The 13,651-nt window shown below is 40.1% G+C and overlaps 1 protein-coding gene across 3 annotated transcripts; it reads right to left on the bottom strand.

Moving 5' to 3' along the window:
- Positions 1 to 3,362: 3,362 nt before the first annotated feature.
- ACTBL2 (actin beta like 2) lies at positions 3,363 to 8,614 on the bottom strand. Of its 3 annotated transcripts, none has more exons than XM_043976972.1 (2): positions 8,597 to 8,614; positions 3,363 to 4,484 (listed from the first exon to the last, which is right to left on the bottom strand). In XM_043976972.1, the coding sequence occupies exons 1-2, from the start codon at positions 8,612 to 8,614 to the stop codon at positions 3,363 to 3,365; spliced, it is 1,140 nt and encodes a 379-aa protein (XP_043832907.1). The 3 variants fall into 3 exon arrangements, with proteins under 3 accessions (XP_043832907.1, XP_043832909.1, XP_043832908.1); XM_043976974.1 differs by lacking the exon at positions 8,597 to 8,614 and having other exon boundaries at positions 3,363 to 4,238; positions 4,365 to 4,493; XM_043976973.1 differs by lacking the exon at positions 8,597 to 8,614 and having other exon boundaries at positions 3,363 to 4,493.
- Positions 8,615 to 13,651: the final 5,037 nt, after the last annotated feature.

Below are 13,651 nucleotides of genomic sequence, written 5' to 3'. Positions count from 1 at the left end.
GTGAATTGTGAACTAGGACTTTCTGACTGCTCAGGATGTGAGTCAGGATGATTGGGAGCATTCCTGCCTCTTTCAAAGTCAATCATTATAGCATATAAATCTGTAATGTCATCATTATTTTTATTATCTCAGCCTACTCATTATATCAAGATTAGTATGTCAACCAAAGCCCAACACCCTCTTTGAAAGTGCAATAAAATTCATGTGTTATGTGGGCATGTCCCTTTCCCCTTCTTTACTTTTTTCAAGTCTTTTGTGTCCAAATGTAGCATTAGGTAGGGATCAACTGAGAGTGTCTGGGTAGAGATTTTCTGCAGACTGATGGGGCTATTTTCTTTCATTAATGTTCTACTTGCTTAGAAAAGTTCAGGGAAAAAATGACAGAAAATGCAAGGAAGAGGCCATCTGAATGCCAAGAACAATATTGTAAATGAAGTGCTGGTTCATTAGTGTTGGTTATCTATAATTTTTGAATTATGCTGTCAGAGGAAGGAAGTAAATATAAATTAAATTCATTGGAATCTTGCATTTGTAGCAAATGGTTATTTAAAAACTCAATTTCAAGAAGTTGAATTTAAGAAACATTTTTGCCAATGAAAAGAAAAAGGACTGAGATGAGATTCTCTCTATGGGAGATTCTTCCCCCCTCCCCCCAAATCTACCAACCCATTAATCAAAACAGAGAGAAATAATAAATTTCCAAGAAAAAAGTTGTACTTAAAAATCTTCTCATCTTGCATTTTAGTAAGCAAAAACTATATTGTGGGTCAAGTTAAATATGACAGTGCTTAAAAATGTCAGACAAATCATTGTTTGTGGGTCCTTTAAGGAAATCATGAAATTACAAAAAGAATCCATTAATATATTGAAAAGTGATGCCAAAGAAAGGCACAAAGGAAAGATATATTGTTAAATACTCTGGATAGTAGGACATAACTAGTCTAAAGGCTAACCAAAAATAGAATTCAAGTGACTGTTCCAGATGTGAAATTTAAAATTAACAATGATTGCATATTTGGATCTTTATTTAGGTCATAACCACTAACCATGGTATCCTTAAGGCTTTATACTTTGTCCTTTTCTCTTTTTCACTTGGTAATATCACCTCCCACAAGCCCCCCTGTCAAGATGAATTTCATATTTATATAACCAACTCCAATCCCCACCCTGTGCTCCAGTCCCATATCAACAATAATTTTACGTTCTCTAGGTATCATCCAAAGGAGAACGCATTATCTTTCCCCCGGAACCTGTTTCTCAAACTTCCATTATTATCTAGGATATTATCATCCTCTCAGTCACCCAGGTTCACAACCTCAGTGTCATCCTCTACTTCCCAATGACATTCATCCCACATATGTGATTTCTTGTCATATCTTGTCATTTTAATCTTCACAACATCTCTTGGGTATGTTCTCTTTTCTCCCACTCACTCATACAACCACCACCCTCATCTGGGCTCTCATCTCCTCTCACCAGGTCTATTGAAATAGTCTTCTAAATGGTCTCCTTGCTTCAAGTGTCTGTTCCCTGATCCATCTTCCAAAGTGAGCTTCCCTCAAGTCCAAGTTTAATTATGTCCCTCCACTACTCAATATCCTCCAGTCATTTTCCTCTAGGATCAAATGTCAAATCCTTTACTTGGCATTGAAAGCCCTTCATAAATTAGCTCCTTCCTATGTTGTCAGTCATGTTCACCTTCACATGGTCTACCATCTAGCTACCCAAGCCCACTTGCTGTTCCTCACAAATGACACTCATCTTCCAACTCAGTGCATTTTTATTGGCTTTCCCCATGCCTAGCATGCTCTCCCCCTCACCCAGACACTCCTTACCTTCCTTTTCCTTTAACTCAGGGATTCTTCACATGTTTTTGCATCAAAAACCCTTTTGGAAGTCTGATGAAGCCTATGGACTACTTCTCAGAACAATATTTTTAAATACATAAGATAAAGTATATAAGATTATAAACAAAACCAGTTATTTTGAAATAACATTTCAATTTCCTCCATACTTGTTTTAGAGATCCCCTGAAGTCAGTCCTCAGACCACAGGTTAAGAATCTCTGCTCATAGATTACATTCCATCCATCCTTTATATAGCTTGTATGTACATAATTGTTTTTGTATTTGGTCCAGTGACACTGACCTCCTGGCTATTCTACCAACAAGATACTCCATCTCTCCATTGTGGACATTTTCTATGACTGTCTCCTGTTTTTAGAATGCTCCTAGTTCTGTGACCTTGGGGACATTACTTAAAGTTTCTGGACCTCAGTTTCCTCATTTGTAAAATGAGGTGATTGGATTAGATCTGGGGTCCATGGGATCTGCAGTTTGCATAAACTAATGATGGTTTTAAAATATTTTATTTAATTTAAAAATGCTTTATTTAATAGATAAATACCAAAACACTTTATTTTAAAAGGCAAAATCATTTTTGGCTCTCATGTCTTACAAAAACTAGCTGCAGGATGGATTTGGCTCTCAAGTCATAGTTTGCCAAACTCTGGACCAGAGGACCTTTCAGTTCCCTTCCTAGATCTAGAACTTGTTTCCTATAAAAATGGCGAATTTGGTGGAGTTAAAAATGACACCAGCAATGTAGACTGCCAAAATAAATCACTATATAGTGCAATTTAATGCTTTATTGCCTCAATATTGATATACAAATTCTCTTAGACAATTCTACTTTATATTGTCATACAAAGATCAAAAACATGGAAACGTGAGGTCAATAAGACCTTCCTTACCTATGGAAGCACATTGTTCTAAAGGTTATATGGGTGGCCATAGTTATATATTTAACACAAAACAAAATGTAAGAATGAGTTTTCATGTCTTGCAGACCAGTCCTACTCATTGAGATGACATTTTTCATTGTCTTAGCCATCCTAACTTCTCCAGTTGTTTAGACTCCAGGCACTCATTTCTTTTCATACAAATTTAAATTCCTGATACCCTGAAGGTCTAGGAAAGAAAGTTTGGTTCAGTAACTAAAACTCCTTCCAGGACAGTTAGAAGAAAGACTTCAATTCATAGTCAGAAGTCTTCTTTCAAAGGTTCCATCACCAATCTCTCCAACAGCATTACAATGCCCACTACAGCATAACCACTGTAGATTGTGGATATGTTCATTCCTTCCCACAAAAGTGGGAAACAAGACCTGAATTAGAAGTTGGGATTTTTTTTAGAAGAGTGGATACATCACCTGAAATAAAGAATTAAAGGTGGAGGAGGATCAAAACCATTGCGGTCACCTTCCCTTCTTTTCCTCTACTCTCAGCAATGTCCAAAGAGGTAGTTCTAAGCCTGATGAGAGTCAGGAAGACAAGAAGTACTGTCCAGTAGGCAGAAGCCCATTCAGAAGCATTTTCTGTGGACAATAGATGGACCAGACTCATCATATTCCTGCTTGCTGATCCACATCTGTTGGAAGGTGGACAGGCTGGCCAGAATGGAACCACCGATCCAGACTGAGTACTTACGCTCTGGAGGAGCAATGACTTTGATCTTCATGGTGCTGGGTGCCAGGGCCAAGATTTCCTTCTGCATCCGGTCAGCAATGCCAGGGTACATGGTGCTGCCTCCTGAGAGCACAGTGTTGGCATAGAGGTCCTTACGAATGTCCACATCACATTTCATGATGGAGTTGAAAGTTGTCTCATGGATCCCACTAGACTCAATGCCTAGGAAAGAGGGCTGGAAGATGGCTTCAGGGCACCGGAACCGTTCATTCCCAATGGTGATTACTTGCCCATCAGGCAGCTCATAGCTCCTTTCCAGTGAGGATGATGTGGAAGCACTGACCATCTCTTGCTCAAAATCTAAAGCCACATAACACAATTTCTCCTTGACATCACGTACTATTTCCCGCTCAGCTGTAGTGGTGAAGTTGTAGCCTCGCTCAGTGAGAATCTTCATGAGATAGTCAGTCAGGTCCCGACCTGCTAAATCTAGGCGCAGGATGGCATGGGGCAGAGCATACCCTTCATAAATGGGCACAGTGTGAGTGACTCCATCTCCAGAGTCCATGACAATGCCTGTGGTCCGTCCAGAAGCATAGAGGGACAAAACAGCCTGGATAGCAACATACATGGCAGGTGTGTTGAAGGCCTCAAACATGATTTGAGTCATCTTCTCCCGGTTGATTTTGGGATTGAGGGGTGCCTCGGTGAGTAGAATGGGGTGCTCATCAGGGGCCACACGCAACTCATTAAAGAATGTATGGTGCCAGATCTTCTCCATGTCATCCCAGTTGGTGACTACTCCATGCTCAATGGGATACTTCAGAGTGAGAATGCCTCTCTTGCTCTGGGCCTCATCTCCGACATAGCTGTCCTTCTGGCCCATCCCTACCATGACACCCTGGTGTCTAGGCCGTCCAACAATAGAGGGGAACACAGCGCGAGGGGCATCATCCCCACCAAAGCCTGCCTTGCACATCCCCGACCCATTATCTATTACCAGGGCAGACAGGTCATCCTCAGTCATGGTGTTGGCTGGATCTTGCAGAAGGCGTGGTTTGAGTTCAAATGCAGAAGATAAAGTGGTGGGAATCAGCCTATGGGGAATAGAAGAGTAGGTAAAAGAAGCTCTAACCTCTCTAGAAGTACTGACAGGAAAGAAACACTTAGGTTGTGAAAAGAGGCTTTTAAAAGAAGCATGCTGACTCCACCCATGCCTTGTCTCATTAAATCACACCCCCAGCCCTCCTAGTGCTCCCAGTTAGGGGCTCCTTCTAGGTGTTAATGATTTTGTAGACTTCCGATCATAAAGAGGAAAATTGGCTACCAAATCCACCAGTTACTGTAATTAGAAAACCCACATAAGCATGTCAGCCTGCTATAGTAGTGACTCTGGGTAAACACGGTGATGCAATATGGAATATAAAAGCATGACAGGCTAAGATGTGGGCAGTACTATGAGAATCATGACTCTATCCTTCATTTGTCCTTGGGGAAAGAATTCTTCCGGGGACCTATGACTTTTGACTGCATCTAATGTTGATATTTGGATTTTGCCGCGGTCCCCCTCTGCATATTCCATGTCAAATGAGGGGCTTCTATACCATACTCTTAGCCATGGGGAATAGTTCTGTGAGGAGAATTAATATAATGGATAAAACATTTCATTGCTGAGGAAGTACTGACAACTGCAATCAGAATCCCATTTGTATGTTGTGCACAGTTTAGGGATATTTAACAGAAACAAAAGGGAAGATAGGTAGTGCAGAAGATAGAGTGGCAGGCCTGGAGTCAGGAAGACTGATCTTCCCCAGATCAAATCAGGCTTCAGACACATATTAGCTGTGTGACCTTGGACAAGCCACTTAACCCCGTTTGCCTTAGTTTCCTAATTTGTAAAATAAGCTGTTGAACAAAATAGAAAACCACCCCAGTATCTTTGCCAAGAAAACCCCAAATGGGGTCAGGAAGAGTCAGAGATGACTGAAACGACGGAACAATAGAAATAAAATTTTTAAACCCTTAAAGATGAATTTAGTGTTGTGATCATTAAAAAGCTAGTCAACAACAACAAGAACAAGCATTTATTAATCCTTTACTATGTTCCAGGTATCATCCTAAATGCTGGGGAGAAGCAGAAAGAAATACAGAAATAGTTTGTGCTCAAAGAAATTACATTTTAATGAGGGAAGATAACATGCACAAAGACCATGTATCTTTAGACAAATCAAGCAGAAAAAGCGGACGGGTGAGAAGACTTGAGAGCACCAAGCAAGTGACTCAGATCCTTCCTTCTTGATTCATGTTCTAACTCAACTAACATTCACTAAAAATCCTCCTTTGCTCAGGGTACTCTTAGGCCCTGTGTGTAACACAGAACACAAAGGACCAGGTCCCTTTCCCCCAGGAGTTTGCAGATTTGCTGAACCTCTGTTGGATGCATTGGTGCTGGATGCTTGTGGGTGCCTGGTACTAATTAGTAGTTGAAATGTTATTCATTCATTGACATCTAAGATAATAATGCTGTTTTATTAAAATAAACAGTATTCATTAGATACAATAATTTGAAAACCCACATATGAAAAAAAAAACATGGTCCTTAAAATATTCTTACCCTTTAGATTAAGAAAGTAAAACTAAATGATTTTGTAGTCATTAGAATCCACAGAATAGCACTAGCCTTGCTGTTCACTCTGTTCCTCATTCCTGGACTTGGCACCCTGTGCTAGCTTCATGGGAATCACTCATTTTGATTTTATTTCTACCACAGGAAGATCAGGACAGTTTGTAACACATGATGCATTCTATAGGACAATAACAATGAATTAGGAAGTTCATTACTGTTTTCCCCCTCACAGGCTGTCAAAACAGGAAGTAATCTCACCCATCAGCACTTCTATAAAACAAAATCATTATCTGTACCCATATTTCTCTTGTGTGACTCCCCAGTTTCATTAGGGTTGTATCCAATATATTCAGTGCACAGAAATGCATCCTCCAGCTCAGAATCAGAACTGGTCCTGGCCTTTTGCCCAGGGGCCTCCTGATATTGGGTTGTAACACTAGACTGTGCTCATCCAGTCTGCAATTTCATCTTCAGGCTGAATACAAAATTATTCTCCTCTGCATGTTGTCTGTTGTTCTTTTCTTCAGTGAACCCTTGAAACCTCCCCCCGCCCCAGAAGACTACATTTGGCTAGAATTTGTGCTTCTTCAAGAGACACTCTTCTTGCTGTCCTAACAGAACTGAATTTCCCCTTTTCCCCCTGTAACTGCCAAAGCTGTCCATCTTGGAATAAACAATACTAAATGATTTCTCTCCCCATCGAAACAGACCCACTCTGGATTTTTAGCTTCCTTATTAAGAAATACAATAGACCTTTGAGTTAAAATAACATTTTGAGGGGAAGCTAGGTGGTGCAGTGGATAAAGCACTAGCCCTGGATTCAGGAGGACCTGAGTTCAAATCCAGCCTCACATACTTGACACTTATTAGCTGTGTGACCCTGGGCAAGCCATTTAACCCTCATTGCCCTGCAAAAAATATAACATTTTTGTGGTTAAAGGATGATATCTCTGCAATATTTCTTTGCTCACCTCCCCACTCCAATATTTCTCACATCCTTATGCTGAAAAAATTTAAAGAAATCAAATGGCAGTTAGCCACAAAACTTTATTTGCAAAAGCTCTTGATGAACCAAAGCCATATCAGTGAAAACAAGAGACTGAACCCAGCACAGCATGAAGCATAACCATGCCAGATGCTGGATTGATGGAGCCCTGACTTTGGAGGACCCCATGAAAGAGATGCTATCTCACATAGCAACCATGGAAGATACATTCAAAATAAGGCTGATTTGTCATTTTGCTCAAAGTCACTTAACCCTCTGTTGTGCATTTAGTTTCCCCAAAGAGGGTCCTGTTCATTGGTTATTATAGAAAGTGTTTTTAATTAGCCCCAGCAATTTAGGGTAGAATATATTAATTAAGCTGCCATTTAGAGACTTAATGCCCCCAAGCCAGTTCAATGTAAAAGATACTGAAGCAATGCCAGTAATAGGGAATAAAGGGTAAGAAAGATAGCTTTACAAGTGAAGCACTCTTGGAGGATCTTCTCAAACACCATCATGTCCTTCATTGTTTAGCTGCATCTGTGAGTCAACATCTAGAGCCAGTCATTGAAAAGTCATCAGAATGGAAGAGACCCCCTCCATGGTTAATTACATAAAGGTGGATTTCATGTTCTGTTCTCTGTTTTGATGTCTGTAACAGGAAGAAAAACTGCTGTTTACAATTGAGAATCCAAGTCAATAAAAGGCTTACATATGGTTTAGCTGTGACTTTCCATTCACACTCATGTGGATGCTTTATGAAATGGAGTCACTCAGATCAAGAAAGGAAAAATATGATGCTCTTCTCTCTCTCTTTGTGACCAGAACTTTCCCCTTGAAAGTTTTTTCCAGCTTCATTCAGTGGTTTCCATCTCTAATATACAAAAAGTCAGTACTTGGAGTCCTTGGGGTAGGAATTATGGGAAGCACTTAGATGGAGTTACAAGCGTTGAGATGACTAAGAGCTCAGGTATGCTCTTGGAAACCTATGGAGCAGGAAAACTAAAGGGCAAAAGTGATGGAGATTAGATTGGGTTAGGGCTGGAAGGGATAGGATTCCTGGATTAGGAGGTCTGGGGATTTGGAGACAGTGTGAGTCTTTGGTTGAAACATGGTATTTGGGTAGATATGATGAGGAAGATTTAACTTGAACGGCAACCAAAGACTCAAGTTGGACCTCCTACCACATCTCTTGCTTCTGTCTCATCTCCTCCCTCACATAAACACCAGCCTACTCCAAAGCCTCCTCATCTTTTTCTTAAGGGGGTCTGGGTCATATTTATTTTCTTGTCTAGGTATGGGGGAAAGTAAGGGGAATGAGAATGTATATAGGGACTACTAGGTGCTGGGCACTGTGCCAAGCACTTTTGAAAAATATCACATTTGATCTTCACAATAATAGGTACTGTTTTTATCCCCATTTTATAGTTGAAGAAACCGAGGCAGACAGAGATTAAATGACTTGCCCAGGTTCACATATGTAGTGAGTGTCTAAGGAGAATTTGAATTCACGCCTTACTGACTTTGACTGCAGCATTTTATACACTGTTGAACCAGCTAGAATAAAAATCTTGCCTCAGACACTTACTAGCTGTGTGCATGTGGGCAAGTCACTTAACCTCTTTCTCCACAGTTTCTTCAACTGTAAAATGGAGATAATAATAGCACCTACCTTGTATAGTTACTGTGAAGATCAAATGTGATCATATTTGTAAAGTGATACCTGGAGCATACTGGGCACTTAAATGCTTTTTTCCCACCTCCCCTTCACTTGTTTAAGGTGTGAATTATTAAGTAACTGGGTTATTCAAATGGTGAGTGAGAGCTGAGCTAAACTGTACCCTTCTGTTCCACCAACTTGATTTCTCAATAGGTTTCTTCTTCAAGTCTCTCCATTCTCTTATCTCTCCTCTACTCACCTGCCTAAGATGTTTTCCTTTATTCTTACTCAGTAAACCTCAGTGGCTCCTTATTATCTCTAGCAACAAAACAAAACAAAACAAAACAACAAAAAAACCAAAACAACAACAACAACAAAAACTTCTGTTTGGCATTCGAAGCCCTTCCTATAACTTGGCCCCAACCTCCCTTTCCACTTTTTAAATATATTATTCTTCTTGCATTCAATGGTCTGGACAAACTGACCTTCTGGCTATTTCTCACATTCATATTAAAAACATGGCTAAAATACTCAATCATGAATAGGAGATTAAGGTATAATACCCTTCTTGAAGCAAAACCATTGAAAAAAGTAATGAATTTATACTGAAAACTCTCTGGCAAGTTGAAATCAAAGCCAATTCACTTTTTTGTTATTGCTTTTGCAATATGTATTGTGGCTATATAAATACAGAGAAATATGGCCTTTCATGAGAAACTTATGCTCAGTAACTATTCTGATCTATTATTTGATTGTTGTATTGGGCATCTTTCAATAAAAAGTATCTAAAAATAAATTCACCTGCTTGCTACATGTTCAAATTAACTGAATTAGTCATTATTTAAATATTCTTTACAAATAGACTATATTTCTTAGAACAAACATAGGATATGCACCATTTCAAAAATAGTGATGGGGGCAGCTAGATGGCGCAGTGGTTAAAGCGCTGGCCCTGGATTCAGGAGTACCTGAGTTCAAATCCAGCCTCAGACACTTAACACTTACTAGCTGTGTGACCCTGGGCAAGTCACTTAACCCCCATTGCCCCACAAAAAAAAAATAGTGATGCCTATTCAATCACATTGTTCTCAAGAGGAACACTTTTTTGTGCCATTAATAAAAAAAATTAAAATTTAAAGATTTTTATTCCAATTTTAATCTTGAAAATTTTAATATTTTGCATGTTTTATATATGCACACATATTAACAGAATGGGTATATATGTAATTTATAAATGTGTATACTTACGTAAACCAGATTTTAAGCCTGGAGCATTTGTATAAGACTCTCCTCACTGGTGGAAGGAACAATGACTGGGCTCTGTGTGCCTGTTTGAGGGGCGTTGTTGGTGTGAACTTTGGAGAGGAGCAACTTTCTTCTTCCTGCTTGCTTCTAGAGAGGAGATATAGTTCCAAACTTTTTTCAATCAGGCGGGTGGTGTGGAGATCAGACTTTGGAAGGCAGATACACAGGGGACAAGGAAAGTGGTTTAAACCTAATGGAAAAGAACCATTCCTCTACACTAGCAATATTTAGTAGGGAGATAGGTTCAGTTATTCCAGCATCCCATCTCTGAGGAGAATAGTGGCCAGCCTCATTGTAACAACTCTTTTAAATTGTTATCATATGAGAATCAATTGAAGGTTCTGGAGATGTTTAGCCTGAAGAAGAAAAAAGATCCAAGGAGCTTTTGTGAGAGTCATAATAACCATCTGTTGTTCATCCTTTGTTTTCAAAGAGGACAAATGACATCATGAGGTGATGTCATGACTTGTGCATAGATTGGATTTAAGTGAGGCAGAGTTGCAAAAAGTCATCAACCGCACTCTCTTTTCCAGAGTCATCAAAGTCCAAAGTAAGGACAAAAAGTCAGGATGGGGGCAGCTAGGTGGCACAGTGGAAAGAGCACTGGCCTTGGATTCAGGAGGACCTGAGTTCAGATTCAGCCTCAGATACTTGACATTTACTAGCTGTGTGACCCTAGGCAAGTCACTTAACCCCAATTGCCTCACCAAAAAAAAAATCAGGATGTACTACTGGCGGTGGAGGCAGCGGATGACCTTGACATCTTAGATGTCTGACCAAGCCCTCAGCCTTCCACAGCACCTGCTTCAGCCAGCTTCGTGGCCATTGGAAGAAATTGTTCTGTTCTGCTGATTCCACCAGGGGAAGTCTGCACATACTTGCAGTAGACATCTCCCTCACTCATCGATGGGACTCATGTAGCTGTCTGCAAGTGTTTAAATGGCCCATTGTGCTGCAGAGGGGTTCTTTTTGTCTCCAGTGGGAAGAAGTAGGAGCTGTGAGATGAAGCAGGCTAAGAACAAAATTTAGGTGTGGCATTGGGAAAATCTTCCTAGAGCTTAGAACTTTCCAGAAGTAGAATAGTTTGCTTCAGCTGTTGGTGGCTTCTCTCCCTTGCAGTTCTTCAAACAGAAGCTGGATACCCACATGTTAATTACGTTCTAGTGGACTTGACTAGAAGGCTACAGAGGTGACTTACAACTCTCAGATTCTATGCTTCTGTCACAGTGAAGAGTTTGGACCAGATAATCTCCCAGATCTCTGCCAGATCTCATATTTTATGATTTAAAGATTCCAATTAAGCATTTTTTCTCACCAGAAATATCATATTGCCACAGGACTGCAGATGTAGATCTGGAAAGGACCTTGGAAGTCATCTAGTTTCACTGCTTAATTTTAGAGACGAGGAAACTGAGGCCTAAGTTTCCCTGAACGATTTAGCCAAAACTTTACAAAGGCAAGAAATGGCAGAGATGGAAGTGAACTCAGGTTTTCTGACTCCAAATTCAGCATTTATTTTTATAATATGCTGTAGTTATTATTCAGTCATTTTTCAGTTGTGTCCAACTCTCCATGACTCCATTTGGGGTTTTCTTGGCAAAGATACTGGAGTGTTTTGCCATTTCTTTCTTCAGTTCATTCATTTGACATCTGAGGAAACTGAAGCAAACAAGGTTAAGTGACTTGCCCAGGGTCACACAGTTAGTAAATGTCTGAGTCCAGATTTGAACTCAGGAAGATGAGCATTCTCTACTGTGCCACATAGGTCCCCTCCTTTTTACTATGCTAAAGAAAAGTCACTTTGGTCTGATGCATCTTTCCCAAGTTCTTGTAATACACATCATACACACAATGTGTGGAGCAGCAAATAGACCCTCTCTGTACTCTTCTTAGCCATCGCTCTTACAGTGACTGGGGACCCTTTATTTAGGCCGGCATTTATGGCAGGGCAGGATGACATGATATTCCCCACATTCTTCTCAAAGAGACATAAAAGGGAACTTAAAGCATCATTTCATCTTTAAATATCTAAATATGCAATTATCAATTGAGATAAATTTATAAAGCACTTTGAAAACCTTGATTCATTATATAAATGTAATTATTATTTCTTCTAGTAGTAGTATTGGTAATAGTAGTAGTTGCTGTGTTTGTTGTTGTAAATAATAACACACTGTTTGGAAGGGGGTAAGGATATCCACTATTGATAACTGCTGTAGTGGTGTATATTTCTAGGGTGGTAGAGAAATTGGGAGTGGGTTCGGGGGAGTATTTTTTTTTAGTGAGGCAATTGGGGTTAAGTGACTTGCCCAGGGTCACACAGCTAGTAAGTGTTGTGTCTGAGGCTGGATTTGAACTCAGGTACTCCTGACTCCAGGGCCAATGCCCTATCCACTGTGCCACCTAGCTGCCCCTCAGGGGAGTATTTGAAAGAAGATTCCTGACCGTGAGGACAAAGGATGAGGAGAAGAGAGAAAGAAGATGGGTATACCCCTGGAATTCCCAGCCACGATGGTGTTATTTTGGCCCCTAGAGGACAAAGCCCACATGATGACCATAACAGTGTGCAAGGCCCAAGCTGGATTCTGATTCCAGAGGCCAGAGAGGAGAATATAGATGGATGGCAGACTATAAGGAGAGCTATTGGCCAGGTGACCAGAGTGGCAGAGAGAGAGAGGACTTTCACAACTCATTTCATAAGGCCTTAGTGTCCTGACATGTACGGATTGGGAAACATTTTTCTAAGATATCCTTATAAGAAAGAACCAAGTCCTTTATGTTGGAAAGGGAGAAGTAACTTGTATTTTACACAAAAGAAATGGAAGGGAAATCTAGAAAATGACAAAATATTCTTCTAGGGTGAAAACAAGTTATTAATTTCTCAGGGCCACTTAAACTTCAGAACAAAACAAAAATATGATGAGATAATGATTGTACTGAGAAGAAAGGCATTTTCAATAATGAAACATCACTATCATATAAAATGAAATTGCTCTGTTCAAGATGTTTCAGTGGGGAAGAGCACATTATATAGTGATTGATAAATGAAAACTGTATCAAGAAGGCTTGAATATCCTTTGGGTGGCTGGCATATTCACTGTAGAGTCAATAAAATATTAGGTATCATAATGAAATAAAATAAAATAAAATATCAGATATTACCAAAGGAAGCAATGCCTATACTCCCATAATGGTTGGACTGTTATGCTGAGATGTGTATGGTAATAGGATGGGAGCTTCCCAGGGAGAGATCCAGGACTGGGAAAATCAGGCAAGGTATACAGGTCCCAGGTTATCAACCAGGGAATTAAAGTTCCAGTGGTCGCTGGAGGGCCAAAGCAGGCCATGTGTTTGAAAGTCAATAAATCAAATATTGAGTAAACAGATATTGAGTCTCAAAGCAAGGAAAAATCTGCTGCCCTAGAATTTTGGTGGGTGAAGATGCAGCCTTAAGTAGAACAGCAGAGTGAGCCCAAACCTGAAGAAGGCTGGGTTTCCATGGTCCTGATGACCCATATAATTTATTAAGTGGGTGTGGGCAGCCTTGGGCTCAGAAGTGCATGCAGAGGAATGAATGTAACCAGGTGGAGAAGACTGAGGTATCTGGTA

The sequence above is a fragment of the Dromiciops gliroides genome, chromosome 1, assembly GCF_019393635.1.
Source record: "Dromiciops gliroides isolate mDroGli1 chromosome 1, mDroGli1.pri, whole genome shotgun sequence".
Classification (NCBI taxonomy): domain Eukaryota; kingdom Metazoa; phylum Chordata; class Mammalia; order Microbiotheria; family Microbiotheriidae; genus Dromiciops; species Dromiciops gliroides.
The sequence above is the reverse complement of the archived record's forward strand: the minus strand, read 5'-3'. Positions and strand labels throughout refer to the sequence as shown.